The sequence below is a fragment of the Amblyomma americanum genome, chromosome 4 (assembly GCF_052857255.1).
Source record: "Amblyomma americanum isolate KBUSLIRL-KWMA chromosome 4, ASM5285725v1, whole genome shotgun sequence".
Taxonomy (NCBI): Eukaryota; Metazoa; Arthropoda; class Arachnida; order Ixodida; family Ixodidae; genus Amblyomma; species Amblyomma americanum.
The window spans coordinates 36,467,224-36,490,717 of record NC_135500.1 but is presented as its reverse complement, the minus strand read 5'-3'; the positions used below and the strand labels follow the sequence as shown (position 1 = coordinate 36,490,717).

The 23,494-nt window shown below is 47.8% G+C and overlaps 1 protein-coding gene across 1 annotated transcript in view; it reads right to left on the bottom strand.

The window, feature by feature from the left end:
* The window catches only part of LOC144129456 (uncharacterized), a 33,547-nt gene extending 14,233 nt beyond the window's left edge, over nucleotides 1-19,314 (bottom strand). Inside the window, exons 1-2 of the mRNA XM_077663637.1 lie at nucleotides 19,010-19,314; nucleotides 12,360-12,542 (exon numbers count right to left, since the gene is read on the bottom strand). Of these exons, the coding sequence (XP_077519763.1) occupies nucleotides 12,360-12,542; nucleotides 19,010-19,314 (488 nt within the window). The remainder of the gene's footprint in view (nucleotides 1-12,359; nucleotides 12,543-19,009) is intronic.
* Nucleotides 19,315-23,494: the final 4,180 nt, after the last annotated feature.

The window sequence follows — 23,494 nt, the reverse complement described above, 5'->3', positions numbered from 1 at the left end:
CCCGCCTGTAAAAAAATGTAATTGCACCCCTGTGAGCAATAAACAGGCGAGCAACTCGCAATTATAATTTGAAAGATTAAAAATCAGACAGACAACAGTCTTTGCGAGCACAACAAACGGAAACATCCCGCAAGACGAAAGCAAAACGAACCGCAGCGCGAGTGGCTGATGACACGCGGTTGTTATCAAAATGCAGGACTCGAAAAACCAAAAAGCATGTAGAAAAAGAAAGAACACAATTTCTTCCACTCGCACGGAACGGAAGCAGCTGCTGGGCAACGGATCTTTAAAATGATATAACCTGGTTTTCAAACCGACAGACGGCACACTAATTGTTCAACCTCGACTGCTCGGGGCCCTAAAATTAATTCGTACAATTACGTCTTCGACCCCCGGATATTAAAATGGCCATTATGAGTAAAAAGACGCGCAGTGCGACGCTGATGAAAAAGACGGTTCAAGTCAAAGCCCTCTGAAGCGCGCCGAGGGCATGAACGGCACCGTAACGAACGCTAGCGCCGCTGATCCCGTGTGATTCAATATGGCGGCGCCGCCGAAGTTGTCTCCACCCTGGACGGCGACGCTGGCATCGAGGCACCCTGGTTTTTAGTTATGTGAGGTTAGACACCAGCCATGTTAGAGCAAAAAAGTTTGACCCGAAAGCAGTAAGCACCGGTTCATGGACCAGTTCTCCAGGGTGCCAGGTCGCAAAGCTGGGCTATGTGAGCGCAGAGCTTCCAATGAAATGAGCAGAAGGTTGGTCAAACCCCGATTTTTGAGCAGCTTGTTCTGCGCAATGCATTCCCTTGCAACGAGATCAAAAGATGAAGAATGGCGCACACTATGGATCACGGTAGTTGGTTTGCACATGTTTGCGAGGCGTGGAAGAGCACTGGCAGTGATACCGACGCTCAGGAACATGGCTCCACGTTTTGCTGAAGCAGTTCGAACAAAACCGACTTACTTCCGGTGGACCATGGGGTGTGGCTGGGATTGGGTCGCTCCGGGAAATGAACGCTTTTCGCTAATGAAACTAGGACATTCGACTCCAATGCGGAGAACTATTCTCCTTGAGGTACAAACTTCTCATTAGGTTGGGTTTCGGAACCAATAATGAAAGACTCGACAGTGCAGGGCGCTGACACGGAAGGGCCAGGCGTCGAAGCTCGCTGAATGATCATTGGCGCAGTTGGCACACACTAAATCTATTTGGAGGCGTTGAAGCCGTGGATTCCACAACACCGGTAGCAGTTCTGATTTACGATGAAATATTTGGCCCCTTGTCCAAACGACTGGCATCTAAAACAATGGTTCATTGTAGGTAGTAGAGCGCCAAAAAAGGCGATAGAATAAAAGAAAGAGACACCACAGACGAGCGCTGACTCCCAACTAAAGTTTTATTGAAAAGAACACAAATTTGATACATCGAAGTCATGTGACATTATAGAGCCTCGAACACTTGCACAAGCACTTTCAAGGGGTGACTCTTAAGCTAATCATTTGAAACGCGGTGAAGTCCCATCAAAAGCAGCCTCCCCCCCCCCCCCCCCCTGCTTAGTTTACCTCAAGTTAAGGCCATGAATTATCTGCGCTGTAGTTTATGAGCTTCCTTTGCCATGCAGGAAAGTTTATATAGGTCCGACCAGCCGATACATTAACATCTGTCTGCGAGAGCATCTCAATTCACTGTCAGATTCTAGGTATTACCATTTAAAAGAACACTGTCACAATTGCGGGAAAGAAGAAAAGGAAAAGAAAAAATGCCGCGCTTTAATCACTAACACAAAGATTTTGTTTCGCCACCGGGATAAGACAACCCAAGAACTAATGGAAGCATATTTTATCCCTAAGAAACAGTCTAAATTCTTGAGTCAGCCTTTCTTGTTGCTGGTTGACAAAGAAGTTCTGTTTCTAGGTAACTCATGACCTTAACTTGAATTAAACTAAGCAGTTGGGAATACCCGTTTTGATAGGACCTCGCCGTGTGTCAAATGATTAACTAAAGATTCACCCCATGAAAGTGCTGGTGCAAGCGCTCGAGGTTTCATAATTTCACATGACTTTGATGTATACAATTTGTGTTGTTCTGTATGAAACTTTAGTGGCGAGTAATCGGTCGTCTGTGGTGTCTGTTTTGTTATTTTATTCGTTTTCGCGCTGTACCACACACAATGAACCGTTACCAACTCGCCCAGCCATCCATCCTTCTTCTAAAACAATGAGTAGGCCTTTCAGGGAACTTGTTGACTGCATGCTTTGTCAACCCAAGATCCTTTCTCTTCGGGTGCTTGGGGTAGGGAACGAATGCCGGCGCAGCTGAGAGGTTTCACGGCAGATTCCGTTGCTGGAGGCGCCACACGATGCAGTGGCCCCAGTACCTGAAGGACCCCTTGTGGTTTCGTGTTAGCGAGAAGGTCGTTCTCTGAGTAACACGTCGGGACGCCCTTGATACCACACGTGTTCTTCATGCTGGGATGGAGCAATCGGCCGTTCAGTCTTAAGTCACTGATCTGAGAGCACTGCAGGTGAATGCTGACGTGCTCTTCTGAGGAGATATCGAAGTGAAGAGACCCTTGCCTAGCGAATCGGCTGGGAATCGGTGCTGATCCCGGAAGCGGCTGAAGGGCAGCGAAGCGCATGACGAGGTTTCTCTCTCTTAAATCGATGCCCAGTGAACGGCAAGGGCTTGCGCTGGACTGGCGGTTGTCCCCATAGTCTTAGGCAACTCCACGCTCAGCAAAGCCATGGTCGCCTCCTGCGGGCTTGCATCCTTCGGTTGCCTGGGTTCCTGAGGTACATAATTTTCATTTCATGGCACTACTTGCAGGCTGTTTCGTAGAGCATCACACTAGAAGAGGATAGGAGGATAAGAGGACACCTGAGCAGAGCAGTGCAGCTGTGCAGGATTCGTCAGATGGCCGCTGCGAAAGAGAAGAGTGCACGACGCCGCCGGGAGTTTCTTCGTGAATATGGGCTTCCGGGTCTTTGTAGAGACGAACAACGCTTCAAATCTTCTAGATTAACCGCCAGCATTGTGCAAAATACTTCACAGCTTTATGCAACACCCATTAGTATATGCGCTAAGGACACACAGAGAGGCGGCACGCTTCTCTATAGCTTCAATATTATGCAATAAGCGAGTTTCTACAGCAGAAATAGGCATAAAAATAAAACTATGATGATGGATAGCTGCACTGAACTAGACCCATATTATTTGTCACCAGACGGTGGTCACTGCAAAAGCCAACATACGCCACGCACCGACGCTGAGCTGTCACACCGGTTTGGGACAAGTGCAGTGACTAATTTTTTAAGACTTTATTAGAGGGACTGCAGGATCTGGTCAAGCTGCCCTGCAGCTTTTACTTACGGCCCCCTCCATCATTTTAATGAAGAAAGAGATTTGTATTATTAGTATTACTTACGTCATACTGGGTCAGCATTGCGAAATCGCACTGTGCGTCGGCAGCGAGGAAATTTTTTCGGGAGGGGCCCGAGGCAGCTGCATAAAGCCCGGGGGAGGGGGGGGCGGGAAGGGCACATGCCTAATAAGAGCACTGTGGGGGGGGGGGGATTGAGCAAAATTTTGGGGGTGGGGGAGGCCGGGCCCCCTCGCCTTCCCCCCCCCCCCCCCCCCCCCCATGGAGACGTGCCTGCTACGTCGCATACTATTAAAACTGCTGTCTTATAGGCTCATGATAACTATAGCGCGCGATTACACTTGTGTGAAGTTAAGATTAGACTCCGATAATTAAGGCTGCGATTTGGGCAAGTTGGCAGTGATTGGCGCTGTTTAAGAATGAATTAAAATCCGACCTTCTTAGCATGAACGGAAATTGCACGGCATCGACAGTCTACAGTAAAGCGTCCCAAGGCAATGACACTGAGCGCACGACGTGCGCGGCAGCTGATTTTGACCAGTGCAGTCTTCCGACCTACGAACATTGGGACCACGACGAAGAAAACCGCCTACAAAAGGAGGACATCCCCAGTGCTTTACCGGGGCGTGGAACCGGCGCGACGATGGAAGTGCCACTCACGCATTTTTTGCTGCTTGTGCAGGTTATCACCGATGTGGCTACGAAACAGCATGCCACCCAGCTTAGCATGAACGGAATGTGCACGGCATCGACAGTCTACAGTAAAGCGTCCCAAGGCAATGACACTGAGCGCACGACGTGCGCGGCAGCTGATTTTGACCAGTGCAGTCTTCCGACCTACGAACATTGGGACCACGACGAAGAAAACCGCCTACAAAAGGAGGACATCCCCAGTGCTTTACCGGGGCGTGGAACCGGCGCGACGATGGAAGTGCCACTCACGCATTTTTTGCTGCTTGTGCAGGTTATCACCGATGTGGCTACGAAACAGCATGCCACCCAGCTTAGCATGAACGGAATGTGCACGGCATCGACAGTCTACAGTAAAGCGTCCCAAGGCAATGACACTGAGCGCACGACGTGCGCGGCAGCTGATTTTGACCAGTGCAGTCTTCCGACCTACGAACATTGGGACCACGACGAAGAAAACCGCCTACAAAAGGAGGACATCCCCAGTGCTTTACCGGGGCGTGGAACCGGCGCGACGATGGAAGTGCCACTCACGCATTTTTTGCTGCTTGTGCAGGTTATCACCGATGTGGCTACGAAACAGCATGCCACCCAGCTTAGCATGAACGGAATGTGCACGGCATCGACAGTCTACAGTAAAGCGTCCCAAGGCAATGACACTGAGCGCACGACGTGCGCGGCAGCTGATTTTGACCAGTGCAGTCTTCCGACCTACGAACATTGGGACCACGACGAAGAAAACCGCCTACAAAAGGAGGACATCCCCAGTGCTTTACCGGGGCGTGGAACCGGCGCGACGATGGAAGTGCCACTCACGCATTTTTTGCTGCTTGTGCAGGTTATCACCGATGTGGCTACGAAACAGCATGCCACCCAGCTTAGCATGAACGGAATGTGCACGGCATCGACTGTCTACAGTAAAGTGTCCCAAGCCAATGACACTGAGCGCACGACGTGCGCGGCAGCTGATTTTGACCAGTGCAGTCTTCCGACCTACGAACATTGGGACCACGACGAAGAAAACCGCCTACAAAAGGAGGACATCCCCAGTGCTTTACCGGGGCGTGGAACCGGCGCGACGATGGAAGTGCCACTCACGCATTTTTTGCTGCTTGTGCAGGTTATCACCGATGTGGCTACGAAACAGCATGCCACCCAGCTTAGCATGAACGGAATGTGCACGGCATCGACAGTCTACAGTAAAGCGTCCCAAGGCAATGACACTGAGCGCACGACGTGCGCGGCAGCTGATTTTGACCAGTGCAGTCTTCCGACCTACGAACATTGGGACCACGACGAAGAAAACCGCCTACAAAAGGAGGACATCCCCAGTGCTTTACCGGGGCGTGGAACCGGCGCGACGATGGAAGTGCCACTCACGCATTTTTTGCTGCTTGTGCAGGTTATCACCGATGTGGCTACGAAACAGCATGCCACCCAGCTTAGCATGAACGGAATGTGCACGGCATCGACTGTCTACAGTAAAGTGTCCCAAGCCAATGACACTGAGCGCACGACGTGCGCGGCAGCTGATTTTGACCAGTGCAGTCTTCCGACCTACGAACATTGGGACCACGACGAAGAAAACCGCCTACAAAAGGAGGACATCCCCAGTGCTTTACCGGGGTGTGGAACCGGCGCGACGATGGAAGTGCCACTCACGCATTTTTTGCTGCTTGTGCAGGTTATCACCGATGTGGCTACGAAACAGCATGCCACCCAGCTTAGCATGAACGGAATGTGCACGGCATCGACTGTCTACAGTAAAGTGTCCCAAGCCAATGACACTGAGCGCACGACGTGCGCGGCAGCTGATTTTGACCAGTGCAGTCTTCCGACCTACGAACATTGGGACCACGACGAAGAAAACCGCCTACAAAAGGAGGACATCCCCAGTGCTTTACCGGGGCGTGGAACCGGCGCGACGATGGAAGTGCCACTCACGCATTTTTTGCTGCTTGTGCAGGTTATCACCGATGTGGCTACGAAACAGCATGCCACCCAGCTTAGCATGAACGGAATGTGCACGGCATCGACAGTCTACAGTAAAGCGTCCCAAGGCAATGACACTGAGCGCACGACGTGCGCGGCAGCTGATTTTGACCAGTGCAGTCTTCCGACCTACGAACATTGGGACCACGACGAAGAAAACCGCCTACAAAAGGAGGACATCCCCAGTGCTTTACCGGGGCGTGGAACCGGCGCGACGATGGAAGTGCCACTCACGCATTTTTTGCTGCTTGTGCAGGTTATCACCGATGTGGCTACGAAACAGCATGCCACCCAGCTTAGCATGAACGGAAATTGCACGGCATCGACAGTCTACAGTAAAGCGTCCCAAGCCAATGACACTGAGCGCACGACGTGCGCGGCAGCTGATTTTGACCAGTGCAGTCTTCCGACCTACGAACATTGGGACCACGACGAAGAAAACCGCCTACAAAAGGAGGACATCCCCAGTGCTTTACCGGGGCGTGGAACCGGCGCGACGATGGAAGTGCCACTCACGCATTTTTTGCTGCTTGTGCAGGTTATCACCGATGTGGCTACGAAACAGCATGCCACCCAGCTTAGCATGAACGGAATGTGCACGGCATCGACAGTCTACAGTAAAGTGTCCCAAGCCAATGACACTGAGCGCACGACGTGCGCGGCAGCTGATTTTGACCAGTGCAGTCTTCCGACCTACGAACATTGGGACCACGACGAAGAAAACCGCCTACAAAAGGAGGACATCCCCAGTGCTTTACCGGGGCGTGGAACCGGCGCGACGATGGAAGTGCCACTCACGCATTTTTTGCTGCTTGTGCAGGTCAGTGAAGTACCGTACTGCTCGCAGTTCACAATGTTTTTACTGCCGGTTCCACCCCAAGCCCTCTACGAGTGCATTAGATCTCACTCAAATCCTATGCGCCGTGCACGATTTAGATTCGTATTGTTGCGGCGTTTCTCTTATTTTTTCTTGCTCATTGTATGTGGAGATGTTGAGCTAAATCCAGGGCCAAACTCAGAAGTTACGTTGCAGATGATTATGGATGGCCAAAATGAAATTAAAACAAAACTTGAAATTATCGAGACCAATCAGATAGAACAAAGCTCAGTGTTACAAGCTCTAACCGACAGGATTAATTCTTTGGAATCACGGGTTGCTTCGATGGCCAAAGTTGAAACGGAAATGCAAGCATGTAAAACGTCCAGTGAAGCCAACCAAAAAACCTTGAAATTCTTGTTATCGAAAGTTGACGAGCTTGAAAACCGCGGCAGGCGTAACAACCTAGTTTTTTACGGCATAGAAGATAAGAACCCGCACGAAACTTGGTCCGATTCAGAAGACTCTATAAAGAAAGTGTGCGGAACAAATCTCGGTTTTTCGCTCTCAACAGTGGAAAGGGTTCACAGGATTGGAAAATTCAAGCAGGGGAAAAAACGGCCGATTATAGCTCATTTTTCTTCGTTTAAGAAAAAAGAGAAGGTTATGCAAAACGCAAAAAGCTTCAAAGGCACAGGAATGAGCGTGTCAGAGGATTATTCGGAGACATTAAGACGCAAAAGACGGCATCTTTCGGAATTCGCAAAAGTCAGAGCAGACAGCACTGATAAGGTAAAACTCAAGCTAGACATGCTGCTTATCAATGACACCAAATACATCTACGATGACGCCACTAACGAAGTTGTACCCTTTGAATGACCACATGACGGTACACTCGCGAGGCTTTCGTGTCTTGTGGTGAATTGTCGTAGCGTCAAAAATAAGATTGATGAATTCAGTAGCCTTCTCCATACTGTCAAGCCATCGGTAGTTATTGGAACTGAATCATGGTTGGCGAGCGATATCGACGATGGTGAGGTATTTCCAGAATCGTATGCATGCTACCGGAAAGATCGCAATAGCCATGGAGGGGGTGTGTTCATCCTGGTCGACAAAAAAATTCAGTCATCCCAGATAAACACCGATTGCGGATCGTGTGAAGTAGTATGGTGTCAGTTGAGGCTCCATAATGGTAAAACCTTATCTATCTGTTCATTTTACCGGCCACCCGGAAGTGCATTTCATCCCCTTATAACACTGACTTCTTTGACTGAATTAATTACAACTGATTTTTTAGTTATTGGCGGTGACTTCAACTTGCCTAACGTCAACTGGCACCAGCAAGCTAGCATTCCAGCAACCGGGGGGCTCAATGAGGCTCTGGTAAATTTAATGAACCTATTTTCCTTAAACCAAAATGTTCTCAAACCAACTCGAGGGGAGCATATCTTAGACCTATTATTCACAAACGAACCTGAACTAGTTGAGTCAACAATAGTAGTGCCGGGAATTAGCGATCATGAGGCTGTCATATGTGAATTAAATTTAGAAATCGTGAAGGAATATTGTAACAGTCGTCGTGTCTACAATTATGAAAGGGCCAACATAACGGAAATTAATCTAGCACTAGATAGTTATTATGTTGTTTGAAACTATCGCTGAAGCTAACGACGTTGCAGAGCTCTGGTCATGCTTTAAAAGAAAAGTTTTCGAGCTCCGTAACCGCTTTGTTCCTTCCTGGATATTAACTCCAAAAAGAAAGAGAAGCAAACCGTGGTTCAAGACAGAATCAATCTACTAATGGATTCCATAAGCTTAAATTACTAACAAATGAGGTAAAATCTGCACTAAAACAGGCGAAGAAAACGTACTTTGATTCATTTCATATTAAAATCAGCCAAAATCCTAAAGAACTTTGGAAATATATAAAAAAGAAACAAAAAGGATAACTTATCTATTCCACCTCTTCTGGAAGCTGGAACAGAAGTCAGTGATGCTGCAGATAAAGCTGAGTGTTTCAATGCATATTTTGCCTCAGTGTTTTCTAAGAAAGCGAAAACCACCAGCGGTTCAGCCTCGCCCGTCACGATTACAGCCTCATCCTCAGAAAATCCTTTTTTTAGCTTGCATGGCATCATGATGCTACTGGACAGGTTGAGCACTGCTAAGGCTCCCGGCCCGGATGGTTTACCAAATGCGCTTCTTCGGGGGTGCTCAAGTTCAATAGCCCCATTCTTGAAAATAATATTTGAAAAATCACTGGCAGATAGTTCCCTTCCGGACGATTGGAAAGTCGCTTCAGTAGTTCCGATACATAAATCCGGCCCTCGAAATAAAGTGTCAAACTACCGTCCTATCTCACTTACCTCAGTTCCCTGCAAACTTATCGAACATATTCTGTATTCAAGTATTATAAAACATCTTGAAACCCATGGCTTGTTAAACCCCTACCAGCACGGTTTTAGAAAAGGATTGTCGTGCGTCACGCAGCTGACCGAATTCGCCCATGACAATGCCAAAGCCTTAGATGCCAGCACCACTGTCGACTGTATCTTTTTAGACTTTCGTAAAGCGTTTGACACCGTTCCACATGATTTGCTTATACAGAAATTGTACTCTTATATTATTGATTGTCGCATAATTGCCTGGGTAAGTGAATATCTACACGCGAGACGTCAATTTGTAATGGTGCATGGAGCTGAATCTGATGTTGTTGATGTAACATCAGGCGTCCCTCAGGGTTCCGTCTTGGGACCTCTTCTTTTCTTACTGTACATAAATGATATCACTGAAAATATAGCATCACACATGAGGATGTTTGCAGACGATTGTGTCCTGTATAAAATTATAACATGTAATGCTGACCGTGATGTCCTTCAAAACGACCTTGACACTGTTCATAAGTGGTGCGGAAAATGGAAAATGAATCTCAACTTGGACAAAACAGTGTGCATGGCGTTTTCGAGGAAACGCACAAAGCTAGTACCCACATATACTATAAATAATGCAAATCTGAAAATAGTTGATGAATTTAAGTATTTAGGTGTCTATTTCACGTCATCGCTCTGCTGGCATCGGCACGTTGGTTATATAGTTGGAAAGGCCTGCAAATCCTTAGGATTTCTCCGCCGAAACACTCGTTCCTTCCCGCAAGCTACCAAAGAACTCCTTTCCAAAACTTATGTGCGGTCAGTGTTGGAGTATGCTAGCACGGTGTGGGATCCTCCTACCATAGGTGACAAAGAAAAACTCGAGAAAGTTCAGTCCTTGGCGGCTCGATACGTACTTGGTAAGTCATGTAAACGCAACTTCCGTGCAACAATAGCAAAAAAAGTCCTCGTTTGGGAATCGCTAGAACAGCGGAGAACTAAGCTGAGGCTCAAACTCTTCCATAACATATACTGCTCCCACATTGGCATTCCACGCGAAACATACATCTTCAAACCACATTACGTATCCGCACGCCTTGACCATGATCAAAAAGTACTTGAATACAAGTGCAGGACGGCAGCATACAGCGACTCTTTTTTTCCAATGACCATTCGTCAAAGGAACCGTTTGCCGGCCGTTGTTACTTCCATCTCATCAAATGAGTCCTTTTATTCCGCTTTGAACAGTGTCACGTCATTTCATAGCTAGACGGTGCGTCGTTATCTGTGCGCTGCTTCCTCGTTTCGTGCGTTCCACTGTGTGTACCTGTCTTCCTGTCAATGCGCAGTATACCTGCGTGAAATACACGTATGAAATTGCATGTCTACTGCGTTGGTGCTTTCTCCTAAAATACAGGTTTATTGGGTGAACAACACAGTTGACTTTCTTGTACCCCAAATTCTGTACATAGATTCGCATTGCGTCAATGTTGTTATTCTTTGCTTACTTTGCGAATGCTTCGGCTACTGTTTCTCTTTTTTTGTATTTACCCCCCCCCCCCCCCCCCCCCCCACTGTAATGCCAAATGGCGCTGTGGGTAAAAGATAAATAAATAAAAAATAAATAAATCGCTATACTTGTGGCCTGTGCTTCCGGCTCTTGCGGATCAGGTGTGGCGATGCTATTAAACCTTACGAGTTGAAACTTTTTGTCTTGTAAGGTGCAGAGGGTTTTGGTTAATGCTTGTGTAAAATCATCATGTGGGCCAGATGACCCATGTCACAGCAATAAGCGCTGTACCGCTAACGTGGGAACGGATATCACAAAACAACACATATGAAAGAGGAGGGTTCTTCATTTCGCATGTGTTTATTTTGCAGTTAAAGTGCATATACCCCGCCCCAACACTTTTTCCGGATAATTTCTGTGGCAGTGCACTGGCTCCCACTACCTTTTGATGCCTTAGTAAGGCACCTTTCACTTGTTGTGAGCCATTATCAAACTTAGGCAAAAGCATTTCGTGTCTCATTAGTAGCGTGTACAGGACCTATCAGTAGAGCGTGTCGGCACAGCCTGTGCGCACGAAAATGATCATTCCAAAAAAGAAGTTCGCCGGCACTGCTGTTCGAACCCAGACTTTTTGTGTGCCAGGAGTGCACGCAACGCATACGCCACGAACGTTTTTTTTTTTCAGCACGGTATTTATTGCACGCCTTCATATGCAGGAAAGAGCTATATACATTATTTACGAAGTAATCAGCCAGTAGCCGATCGAGTTAAAGGAAACACCACTCCACAAACTAAAACGCACGCCTTAACCTAGCTCAACTAAAACGCTGGCAAAAAAAGGCGCCACGAAGGCTCGTTGGTTCAAGCGTGTTGAAGGGGCACGAAGTGAACGCGTTGTGGTGTGTATGACGGTAAAGTGTGTTGTTTATGTGTACTTATGTTAGCAAACGGTGACTTGCAAAAAGTTGAGGACATAATCGAAGGGTCACGTGATAAGTGACACGTGACGACAATGACTTGCAAAATGTTGCCGGCTTCATTCAAGGGTCACGTGATAAGTGTCACGTGTGCAACGATGACTTGTAAACAAAGTTGCTCATGTTCAAACAATGTTTTTTTTTTAAATTTCTGCAATGCAACAGACTGCAGGGCAGTTCAATTTTTCTACTTGAGAAGAACCCTGAAGACAACTCAGTGCAGTTTTTGTCGTGAACAAAAACTGTTTCCGTAAGATCAACTGCCGATATTTTTTCGGCAGCTAAACTGCCTTGATTCAGTCAGGGAAGAAGATTTCTAAGTTGGATGTTATTTTTCTCGCCATTTTAATCAAGACGTAAAAATCGCATACGGCTCCGTGATCACCGTATGGAAGTTCATGCAGTTGCAGCCTAACCTCAGAGATTCATGCAAGAAGTAACGGTCAAAAAGTGGAGGTCATCGCAGACTATGTGCGGAAACAGCAGATGTGGGCGATACCTGTATTTGATCTTGCGTTCATTTCTGGCTTACAAAAACTCAGTTCTCAGAGGGAATGGCGCCAACATCACTTCGTTCCCAGTGTCCTTCTATACGGGGTGAAGAAACGGGGCGTTTTTCCTCACCGGCGTTGGAGGTGGCCCAGTGTGCCCGAGAACAGTCCCCTGGCGTCGGGCAGGCCAACGTTCGTGATGCGGCCAGGGTGCACGCGGCGCATGCGCACTCCGAAGAAGCGCATCGCTTCCAGCAGCGCCTGCGCCGTGGGCATTTCGCAGCGCTGCTCGGCGCCGGCCAGGGCGCAGTCGTACCTGCGCCGAGCATTCACCCCTCCTTGAGCCGTGTGCAACAGGTGCATAAGATAGTTTTCGTCGAGCTCGTGTAAAACCTTCTTCGTGCAAGGCCTGAACTATTCCATCTCTAATCTTGGAGGGAGCGCCGGAAGAACTTTGGCCTGCATCTAACTGCCACCGTTTCTTGGACATCAATTTCGATAATCCATTATCATCGGCTAGCCCGACCTAATTTGCTCCATCGGCCTTTGCCTTCTAGCACGAACGCTATACCCATTGCCGACAAAGCCGTTGTTAGATGTCAACTAGAATATGCCGGTTTAACTTGCAACAATAGTTTTTAACCTCTAACTGCCTCGGGTGCCTACAGAATGAAGCAGCCGATACCTTCTCTGCGATTAAAGCCGAAAATCTAGTTTGTCTAATATCAAGCAAGTCTTATTTCATTTTGACCTTGCACAGAGACGTAATATTGGAAGTGTTTTATTATTGGACAAAATATTCCATAGTATGCCTCGCCGAAACCGCCTGTTTTGTTTGCCTCGTGCCCAATTTTCTACTAGAACTAATAAATACTGTAAATTTTTTCCAACTCACACGTAGAACTTCGTTTCTCTCCTTACCGTTACATATAGGTATTCGATCATTCAACAAGCTCCCTGATTCAGTTGTTAGCACAAGTAATTCTGAAAAATTTCGCCCTGTGGTCTCCGGCCTTTTTTGAATGATATTTTCTGTGATTTATTCGTTCCGCGGTCACTGCTGTCTTGTCTGCTGTCGACCACCTTTTGAATGTTTCTGGTGGTTTTTCTCACATATCTTTTATATATGCGAGATAAAAGCTGTGTGTATTTGGGCGACGTATTTGGGCGAAGTAACTCATTATACTTCAAAGCACTGGCAGCGTGTGCTCTTGTTCTCCGCTCTACAGGACCTCTTCCTTTTAGCAGCTTCACTCAGCTTTCGCTGGCCTCATCTGTGCATAGCCACATATTTCTGTCGAAAGGCTGCCTCTTTACTTTGCAGGCATTGGTAAGTGATCTTCCCACAACTTACGGTTGAGATATACGCGATTACCAAGAGTTGAGTAATGACGCTAGAAGGTTCAAGAAATCAGAGGAGCACATTGCAGAGGCACTTAAAACAGAGCAAGTGACTGAATTAAGAAGCCTGGAAGCAATCTGTAAAAGGAATTTGCGCCACAAAAATGAAAGACATATATGCGCAATGACACAAAAAGCATCCTAAGACGTGCGAAACGAGTATTGCGCTCCAAAGAAAAGATTTCTGCGCTGTCATTTAATGTGACAGGTGTTGCTTAAATCCTGCTTGCTTCTCTTTTTTTAAATCACTGCATTTGTATAGGATGGATGAATGAAGAGAGAGCTAAACTGTCATAGGATATGCGCTGAAAGAGTGAATCGATGAAGCCTAGTCAGGTGGTGTAAATTCTAATCAAGATGCAGCTATTTAAATTGAGAGCACTATGGCGCCCTTTCTCCATGGTCGAGGTGGTGAGGCATCCGTGTAAGTCAGCATCACACTGCTCGCAGCGGCGTGGAAGGAGTGCGAGGAGGAAGCGTGGAAGCAAGAGCGAATAGATTTGGTTCGTTGCATTATACCTGGGGCGCCAACTCAGCGCCTTGGGTCCCACGCTTCCGGCCGGCTCGCCTGGCGCCGTCACCTCCGGTAGGCAACCGGGATCGCAGCGCCAAAAGGAAGGCGAGGTGCGGCGGCTGAAGGTGGTCTGGCAGCGTCGGGGGCTGTCTTCACGGCCAATGTTTTTAATGCGCGGCATTGTTTAGCCACCGCACGCATATTTCGCAATGTGTTCCCTGGCAACGGCGCTCGCTCTCTGCAGCTGGATGAATTAGATTGCCGGCGTGCCGGTGATCGCTCGTCGAGCGGGCAGCCAGTCGGTACGGCAGACGAGATGGGACTTCGAAAGTGGCCACCACCCACAGAAGAGGAGCTCCATGAAAGAAAACGTCGACGTGCAGCCGATACGCAATGAAGCAGGACGATGCGAAGTCACAGCGCCTACAACAGATGCGGGACGCCGCCAGACAACAGCCCGCCAGCGAAACAGCAGGGGAACACGAGGCGAGGCTCGCAAAGATCGGTGAAGTGAGACGTCGTCGTGCGCCAGAACGACCATCTACAGCCGGGCCGTTGCCTACTTCGCTAAGAGCTTGATGCAAGACGAGTTCCGAGCGAGTATCATGAAGAGTGCTATCGCACTTCATGGGCAACCAGCGCAGCGGTTCCTGCAGCACTTTTTGAGTTCCAGTCGTCAGCTGTGAGTCGTCACGGCGAGCTCACAGGAGCTTCGCGGCAGCTGCAACCAATGCGAGGAGGCATCGCGTCAGCTGAAGCCGAAGGAGAGGGAGAAACGCGTTTGCGCGCACATGCGGATGCAATAAAGCAGAGGCGAAAGATGAAGTGACTTAAGGAACATGCAGAACAGCAAACGGAAAATAGGGGATGTATCCGGTTTTTATTGACGGCGAGTTGAGCAGCAGCGCAAAAGAAGAATGCGCCAACCTAAGTCGACCGATATAGTGGATAGAGCGAGGCGGCAAGCCGAAGTAGACCGGCGGAGACAGTGTAGCCTTGCTAAACGGGGTGCGGAAACAGATCAAGAGCGAGAAACGCGAAGGAGAGCGAGAAAGAAGAGGCGAATGATGAAGTCGCCGGAGGCAACGTACTGTACCGAGGCGAGTACAAGTGGCTGCACAGATAAAACAGGGATAATTTTTTACTGCAGTGCGTAATACGATGACCTTTCGCTTATCGCCGCCGCACTGAATGAAGGTGTCACACCTCGTTGAGACAAAATAACGACGAGAAATTTCCGTGGCCAGTAGCGGAGGTAAACATGCAGGACTCTTGCGGATCGCCTTCGGAACATCGGTCGTTGCTGAACTCCTCGGTGTGCGTCCATAGTGGATGCCGTTTGTCTCTAGCCGTGTCCAAATAACAGCGCAGTGCATTGACCCAACAGGGAAGATCTACTCACTCTTTTTGAAGAGTACCTCTCCAGAAACTTTTATATGCTGGGCTTTTAGTGCACACCAGTGGCCACTCACAAGCACATGATACGAAAATCGGCCCTGTGAACTTCGCTATGAACCAAGAGGGGAGTCAGCCGGGCCAGTTGGTTCATGACAGAAAGAATTCAAAGCGCTACAGACGGGACAAGGTGAAAAAAGGAGACACGCTGGTTTGTTGTGTCTCCTTTTTTCACCTTGTCCCGTCTGTAGCGCTTTGAACTCTTTCTGTTCACTATGAAATTGAAGACAAGTTTCTCTCGTCAAAGTCGTGCTATGGAGCGAGAGGAAACGCGCGTTGTGGTGACTCGGTTGACACGGTTGTAGAAACAGACGCACGCTGCTGGTGAAAAGCGCCGAACGCCGCTGAAAATTCGGTTGGTGTGTGGTCCGACGGTGCTTTAATCAGTAATTGTGTCATTGGCTGCTACTGCCGCTGGAATAAAAAAAAAACGGGCTACGCACCAAACAGGTTAACATTTGAATGGAATAGCGCAAGATATACGTTGAGAGAAGTTGTGGGATATTGAACGAATGGAAACGAACAAATTTGCAGAAATCCTTGCGAATCGGGATGCTGTGCTCTTTCTCCTCGAGGACACGCAGTTTATTTTGCACGCACTCCAAATCTGCAAAGGAAGATTTCTTTTTGAAAGCAACGAGTGCATTAGCAGTTGAAAAGGGGGAGGAGGATATAAAGAGCACGACGGAAATTGCGAGGCTACTTCTAAGACTGAAGATTCTCTATAGTTCCATTTGGCCTACAAGTGGCAGGAACTGTCCATTACTGAGAAAAAAAGGCTTCGGCCAATTCGTGGAACGATGTCGAAAGAAAATAACCGCGCCAAATAATAATAGCACTTGTCATGCGTCCGCACGCCCTTTATTATGCACGGCGCTTTTCTTCTATTCCCTTGTTCCCGGCCATTTTTCCTCTTCGTTCATTTTCTTTCTTTTTTAATGTATTCCTGCTCCGAAAGAAATCGAAAGCACGACGGCCATTTGGGCGACACTCTATCTTTTAGCAAACTAAAGCTGCAGGCTGAAAATTATCACAAAAGGGAATGACAAAGCGATGTGGTCATGATAGTGGCGTCGCAATTGAAGCCCAAATCGGCCGGGGGCTTTTTAATCATGAATGCTCGACACACAGCTCTTTCTTAGGGCGCATGAAAAGTACAGAAACCATATCAGAATCCTCAATTAAATGAGCGTGACGCGCCTTGGAAGTCCTCGTCTCCTTTGTTGCATAATAATCATACCTTCTTCGAATGATCACCGCTATTTGTTGGCCGATAGCCCTCGAATGGAATAATAAATTACGAAGATAGTACATGAAACTATTGATCGTTAGCATTTAACAGACCGGCACGTTGCTTATTAAGAAAATAGTACTCTTGGGCATGTTAAGCCCGTGTCAGCACCATATTAAAAAAAAAGCTGGATAGCGGACACGTAAGCTTCACCTGAAGGGTATGACGCGATATCTTAATGTGTTAATGCACATATCTGCAGAACTGATGAGTCTCTACTCAATATTCACAGATCCCTGGGAGTCCTCATACCCCTCCTGACGCAATTGTGCAGCGGTTAAGCGATGCGCCACTGCCCTGCGATGGGAGGCGCAGCCACCAATGGGGCTCGTGCGACCCAGGTTGTTCTCGCGAAGTAACCTCTGACTACTAATCATTATTTTGACTTCCACCAGCCATGGTGCGCAGTTTGCTCACAATCCGGCGGGCAGGTTGTGATGGCGCCACAAGGTTACGTGACCCACGTGGCCTAGCCGCATTGTAGGTTCCTTCCCTGGGGATTTTCCGTGGATTTTTCGCTCACGGTCAACGATGCCGGTTATTCTGCGACACTTTCTCCTGAACGCTATCGCGTTAAAACAAGGCAACACACACAGTTAAAAGGGTGCGCACGAGGGATTTACGCTGTTCGCGATGCATTATTTAGCAATTAGGGCTTTTCTCATCTAACTCTATGTGAACCGCAATGACGGTTGAAAGAATAATAAAAAAAAATACGCACCCTCATGATCTCATGACAGATGCTCAGTGAGCCCGAATCGCACATTACATACGCTCACAGCTTTGAGGCCGGTCGGCGCTGAATAGAAAGAAGGCTTGTAGTCATACAAGACACATCTAGAGCAGTAAGACTAGGTTTGCTCAACGAAAACTTACAGCGCGTCTGTGCCCCTTCGGCAAACAAGAGTCGCCGTCGTGAGCACGGAGAGCGTGAAACGATGTGATTTATGTGAAAGCATGGATTGTTCTACCGAGCACAATACCGCATCGCCCAGATCGCTTAGACTTGGCACATTTTATTCCATTCGACTGGGCTTTCGCATCCAGTTTCTCACCATTTTGTTACAAGCCGGCAGTGTAAAACATTGGCGCAGGAGTGAAGAATAAAGAGGCATCGGGACACGCGGAACGAAGCGGGAGCCATATCAGAATCCTCAATTAAATTGCAGTGGCGCGTCTTGGGAGGCTTCCTCCATTTTTTGACTTGCATAATAATCATACCTTCTTCGAATTATTCCCCCAGTGTTATGGCCGATAGGCTTCTAAGCGTGTAATAAATTATGAAGATCGTACATGAAACCATTAATCGTTAGCATATAGACCCTTAACAGTGGCATTTACGAGACTCGAGCTCAGCCCGTGCCCTAACAACGTTGCCGGAGTCCTACAGGCCATGGAATTTGCCTCTGCCGAGCAGAAACTGCAGTCACAAGTGGCCAGGCACATTTTGGTGTAGTCGCCGTCTACCGACAGAAGGCAACGGGCTCGGGCTGTCGCATATGCGAGTAGCCTCCACGAGGCTGAAGTTTCTTGCCTATTTGGCCGTTTGCTGTAATAAATGAGTTCAAAAGCAAAGGAAACAATATATATCTGTTGACTTATAACGAAATTTCGAGCGCTGTTTCTTAATACGGCGCGTTGGTGTACGGTTTTCTTATTTCAGCTTTTATCTTCACATGCTATCAGAACTGTATTCTGAAATTTTGTATGGTTACTTTGACACCCCAGTTCGTGTTTAATGATATTGTAGTTCTGAGAAGCTTAAAACTTATTCGTCTGCCGGAATTCTTGAACGCTATAGTTCATCAGTTCCTGTACCGTTGTGGCTTATTTTTACAAGATCTTGGATCTTATTTGTTGGTTGGATTGCGTTATACTTTCGATTTCTCTCCCCCTTCCCTTGTAATGTACGACTGGGCCTTTTAGGGTATCTCAGTGAATAACCAGGATATAACTACTCAGGAGTTCCTGCTTCTACCTCGCTTTGCGCAAACATTTCGTTAGGCAGCAAAATGGTGCTGACCATACTTGGGCAAGCAGCCGTGGAATATCAAGCCAGCGTGGCCGGCAGTTCCTTCGCAGCGCCGACGGTTGCTGCGTGCCCTCTTGGAAGTGCGCATACCTGACGGAGGCGTTGCGCAGCGTCCGCTGTGGGGAAGGCCAGCGGTGGATCCGCGACGCACATTCGTCCATCGCCAGCAGCGAGTCGCGCCCCTCGCACACAGCCCCGTAGGGGTCCCAGGGGACGTCGCACGGGGCGAGCGAGGGCCACACTGCGAACGCCGCGTTGCACGACAGGCGCGGGAAGTCCTCGGCCCAGTCTAGCGACTGCCGGGCACTGCGGGCCGACGTCGTCAGGACGAGCCACTGCACGTGCCTGGGAATTGTGCAGTGACGCCGTAAGCGAAATGCCACGAAGATGGGCATTGGCAACGATCTGCGATAAACGAAACATCAAAGGTCTGGTTAACATTGGTAACATAGAAAGATCTATCACATTTGTCATTTAACAGGGTCTGGTATTGAGCTTCTTTTTGGAAGCACAAATCTGCTGCCAAATAGGCTATATGTTTGTAGTATCGTTAACTCACTCGCCATAAACAACAGGAAAGCAAAAGCTGTTAGACGCACAGTCCATACCTTTTCTCCGCACTACAAAAATTCAAATAATACCTCAAGTTAAATCTCTCGGTGCTGTGTGAAAAAAAAGATGTTCCGGAATGCTCACAAAGACGCAGTTGTAGCTAAAATTTTGAGTATTTCAGGTATCCTCTGCAAACTGCGGTACTGCTCACCTGTTACCATTAGACGCAGAATTTTCAAGGCCTTCTTTACTTGTCTTATAAACTACTCCCACTTAATAGGGGTAGAATTATTTTGTCAAGCATTACTAAACTTTACATCATACGAAAAAATGCAATTCGTGTAGTTGCAAACGCTTAGTACGATAGTCGCACTGCTTCAGCTATTTTTAATGACATGAACATTGTCACACTGACATTTATAAATCAATGCTCATTAGAGATGTACAAACGGAATGAAACAAAATGAAACAGATCACATAACAAACCTGACTCGTAACCGATATGCACGTAATACTAGCAGTACAGAACTCAGGGAAATACCTTGAGCACGCACTAACTATGGCTGCCAGATGCTACGCAATATGCTGCCATCACTTCTAAACAGGAGAAGTGTTTGACAGCCACAGCACTGTTTTTGCAAAATGAAACGGTAGGCGCCATACCTGCACTTTTATGATTATTTTAGGCATTTCGCTAAAATCATTATACTTCACTAAATTCTTTGTTTATTTTGTAATTATCCTTGCGTATGTCTTTATTTTGTACCATATTTTCGCATGTTTGATAGTTCTTTGGTATCCTCGTCTGTTGCCAATGTCATAATTAGAGGCTGTGGACCCCGTCAAGCGCGGCTAGAGGCTTTTTTTTTTCTCGGTCCGCAGCATCTAAAGTTGGTGATTGTGTATTTTTATGGCGCAAGGGCTTCTATGGCCAAAGAGCGCTATGGCGGAAGGTATTTTTCATTTCTCAAGGTGGGGTCAAAGACCCAGTTCCCAAGCATTTCACCCCAAATAAGCCGAGCACCAGACCAGGGGAAAGCTTGTACCCATTGTATCACCGGTGGGTACCCGACGGCACTTGGGATCGAACCTCGGGTCCGCAGCATCTGTAATGATGTTGGAAAGAGATGAGATGAAGGCAGGCCGCTCACGTTGCGCCCTAGTCTCAATCGGCTGGAGCGGACTCGGCGGCGCCCTATGCCTAGAATGGGTGGCTGTGTTTGCACAGCAGCACGGGTCTGTGACAAGCGGATTATGCTACATTCGCATAGTGCTCCAGCTCAGCGGAAAAGATGGGCTGGACCTCCAGCTGGGCTATAGCAAGAAAACCAACACATCAGCAAAGCAATGCCTAATCGGAGCTTCTGGAGAGCATGTACTAATAGGGAGTATACGCGCAGGAAGTGAGAAAGCAGTGAACGGCACGATTAAGTTAAAGCACCTGAGCATGAAAGGCTGGTTGATTCGCAAGTATATACGTTGATTTCTTCAACCTTTACAGGTTTTTATTTTAAAAACTGTGAGAGATAAGTCGATGCGGCCAGTTGAGGTGGATTGCACAGCTAGGCGGAGATTGTGTTTCTCATAAGGATCAATATTAGTCGACCAATTAACTTAGACTAACCAATAAACTTTTTGTTTATGGTTATAGATGCAAGAATATATTGCGAAATTTATAGCCGTCAGCATCAAAGATGAGCGCTTGTTTTCAATTTTCTTAATCGGCCACTCGTTAGGAATGCCTAAAGTCAAAATTAAGCATTTGTAAGCTTGTTGTATTCACTTTTTCCCAATCGCCAGTTATAAATTGCCGTCCTTGCGTGTGGTATCGTCTCCGAAATCAAGCTAACTTTTTCTGCATCATCAAATACACCAACTGCGCCTGTGTACGATGCATAAGAACTGCGAGAGGCGCCATTTTATAAATATGCGATGGGGGAAAGCGCATGGCAGGATCTTGTCAGCGGCGACAATAGTCTTCACTCTGTTCAACGCGGCGGCAGGCGAGAGCTACATCCTCCTTGTGCGAATCGGCAGTAGCAATGCAGCTGCTTCGCGCCGTGATGTCATGCAACGCTTGGCTGTAACGTCACGCCAGCTGCTGCATGCTCCCCACCTGCTGTGACGTCGCGCGCGCTTGGCTCACGTAGCGTCACGTTGGCGCTTTCTGCGCTCTCATTGTCGAGCAAAAAGATGTAGTCAAATGAAATTAGAAAGGACACTTAACCTCTGCCTTAAGGGTATGACGCGACAGCCTAATGGAATAAATCAAATATGTGCAGAACGTTATCTCAAAATACTAGAAAATATCTACAACGACTTCACAACTGCCATAACCCTCCATAAATACAGCAATAAATTTCCAATAAGGAAAGATGTCAGGCAGGAAGACACGATCTTGCCAATGCTATTCACCGCCGGTTCACTAGAGGTGTTCCGAGGTATGGATTGGGAACAGTTGGGGTAAGAATTAATAAAGAAAACCAAAGCAATTTGCGGTTCGCTGATAACATTGTCTTGCTATGTCACTCAGGAGATGAGCTACAAAGCATGATAAATGAGTAAGACAGGTAGAGCGAAACTGTAGAAAAAATAACATGCAGAAAGCCAAAGTAATGCTCAAAAGTCTCGCAAGGAAACAGCAGTTCACAATTGGTAGCGATGTGCTGGAACCGATAAGAGTGTGAAATATTGCCTGATTGATTGATTGATTGATTGAGTACGTCCACTTAGGGCATGTAGTGGCCGGTGATCTAGGTCATGAGAGGGAAATAACTTGAAGAATAACAATGGGGTGGAGCGCTTATGGCCGGTTCTCTCAGATCACGTATGGCAGTTTAGCAATATCCCTCAAGAGGAAGGTATACAACAGCTGTATCTTACTGATTTCAAGTATGACCGTAGAAAAGTGTCTCCGGAAGGCCGCTATCTCCGGCGACAACTTCCCTTTGTGGGACTTCGGAGGCACTTGAGCAAGAAACAGTATGACATTGGGAACCGTAGGGGGCCGGGGTTAAGGCTCATTAGGGGTCCGAAAGCCGACAGCCTGGCCGTCAGCTTTATTCTCATGCAGACAAGCATTCAACTGGTTAAGGGGCGTTGTACGATAGCTATTTTGCGCCTTCTGCACGGCGAGCGGACGACGGATCGCTCAGTCCAGGTAATAGGCATCCGTACCTTCCGGCGACCGGACGGAAAGTTCGTCAATTTCAACTTCTGTTCGGATGGGCTGGTCCGGCTGGTGACCGGATTGCAGCTATTGGCTGCTTTTTACGTGCGTCAGTGACATCTCGGGCCCCTCCACTTCGCTTCTGCCTGAGCAAGGTGGCCTGCCGTCGATCAACTGGGGAGCGAGGCCTAGGCGGTGGCAGCGACGTCGCGAAGCATATTATATTGGCCACATGTTAATATTACGAGTGTTCATAGCGACTGATGTAGTCGTCAGAGCGCCTCTTCAAACCGATCCAAGGAAGTGTTTATATGGAGCTGTTTGTGACTGTTGCAAGCGTTCCTAATTCCTGCGAGGATCATCACAGACAGCGGCGAGTAACAGCTGCTCACGGTGAATTTCTTGTTCGTGCATGAGCTGCATAGCACAGTGAAAGTGTCCGCGTAGTGAACGTGATTGCCATAGGAGCGAGTGATTTTACTTGAAGGAAGCGAAATGTGCGCCCGCGAAAGCTCACTACGGACGCCGTGCTTTTTGAACGCTGAAATGATCGTCCCGTTGTGCAGCTAAAATTTAGTCGCATTCGTTGCGATGGCTGCAGTTATCGCGATGAAGCGATCAGATGACGTTGTTTTAGCACGACAGCATTAAGGGTGCCGTGTCGCAGAAAAGCCGGTGTCGTCAGCGTCGGCTGTGAGCGGAAAATCCCAGGAGCATTAATAAATAAAACCGAGTAGGAAATTGGTCGAGTTAGCGAATCGTGCCAGGGCCTCCGGAGTGCGATACGAGCACGCTAACCACTCCGCCACGGCAGCTCGATGGTTTCGAATGAACAAAGGCGGGTCTAGTGAATA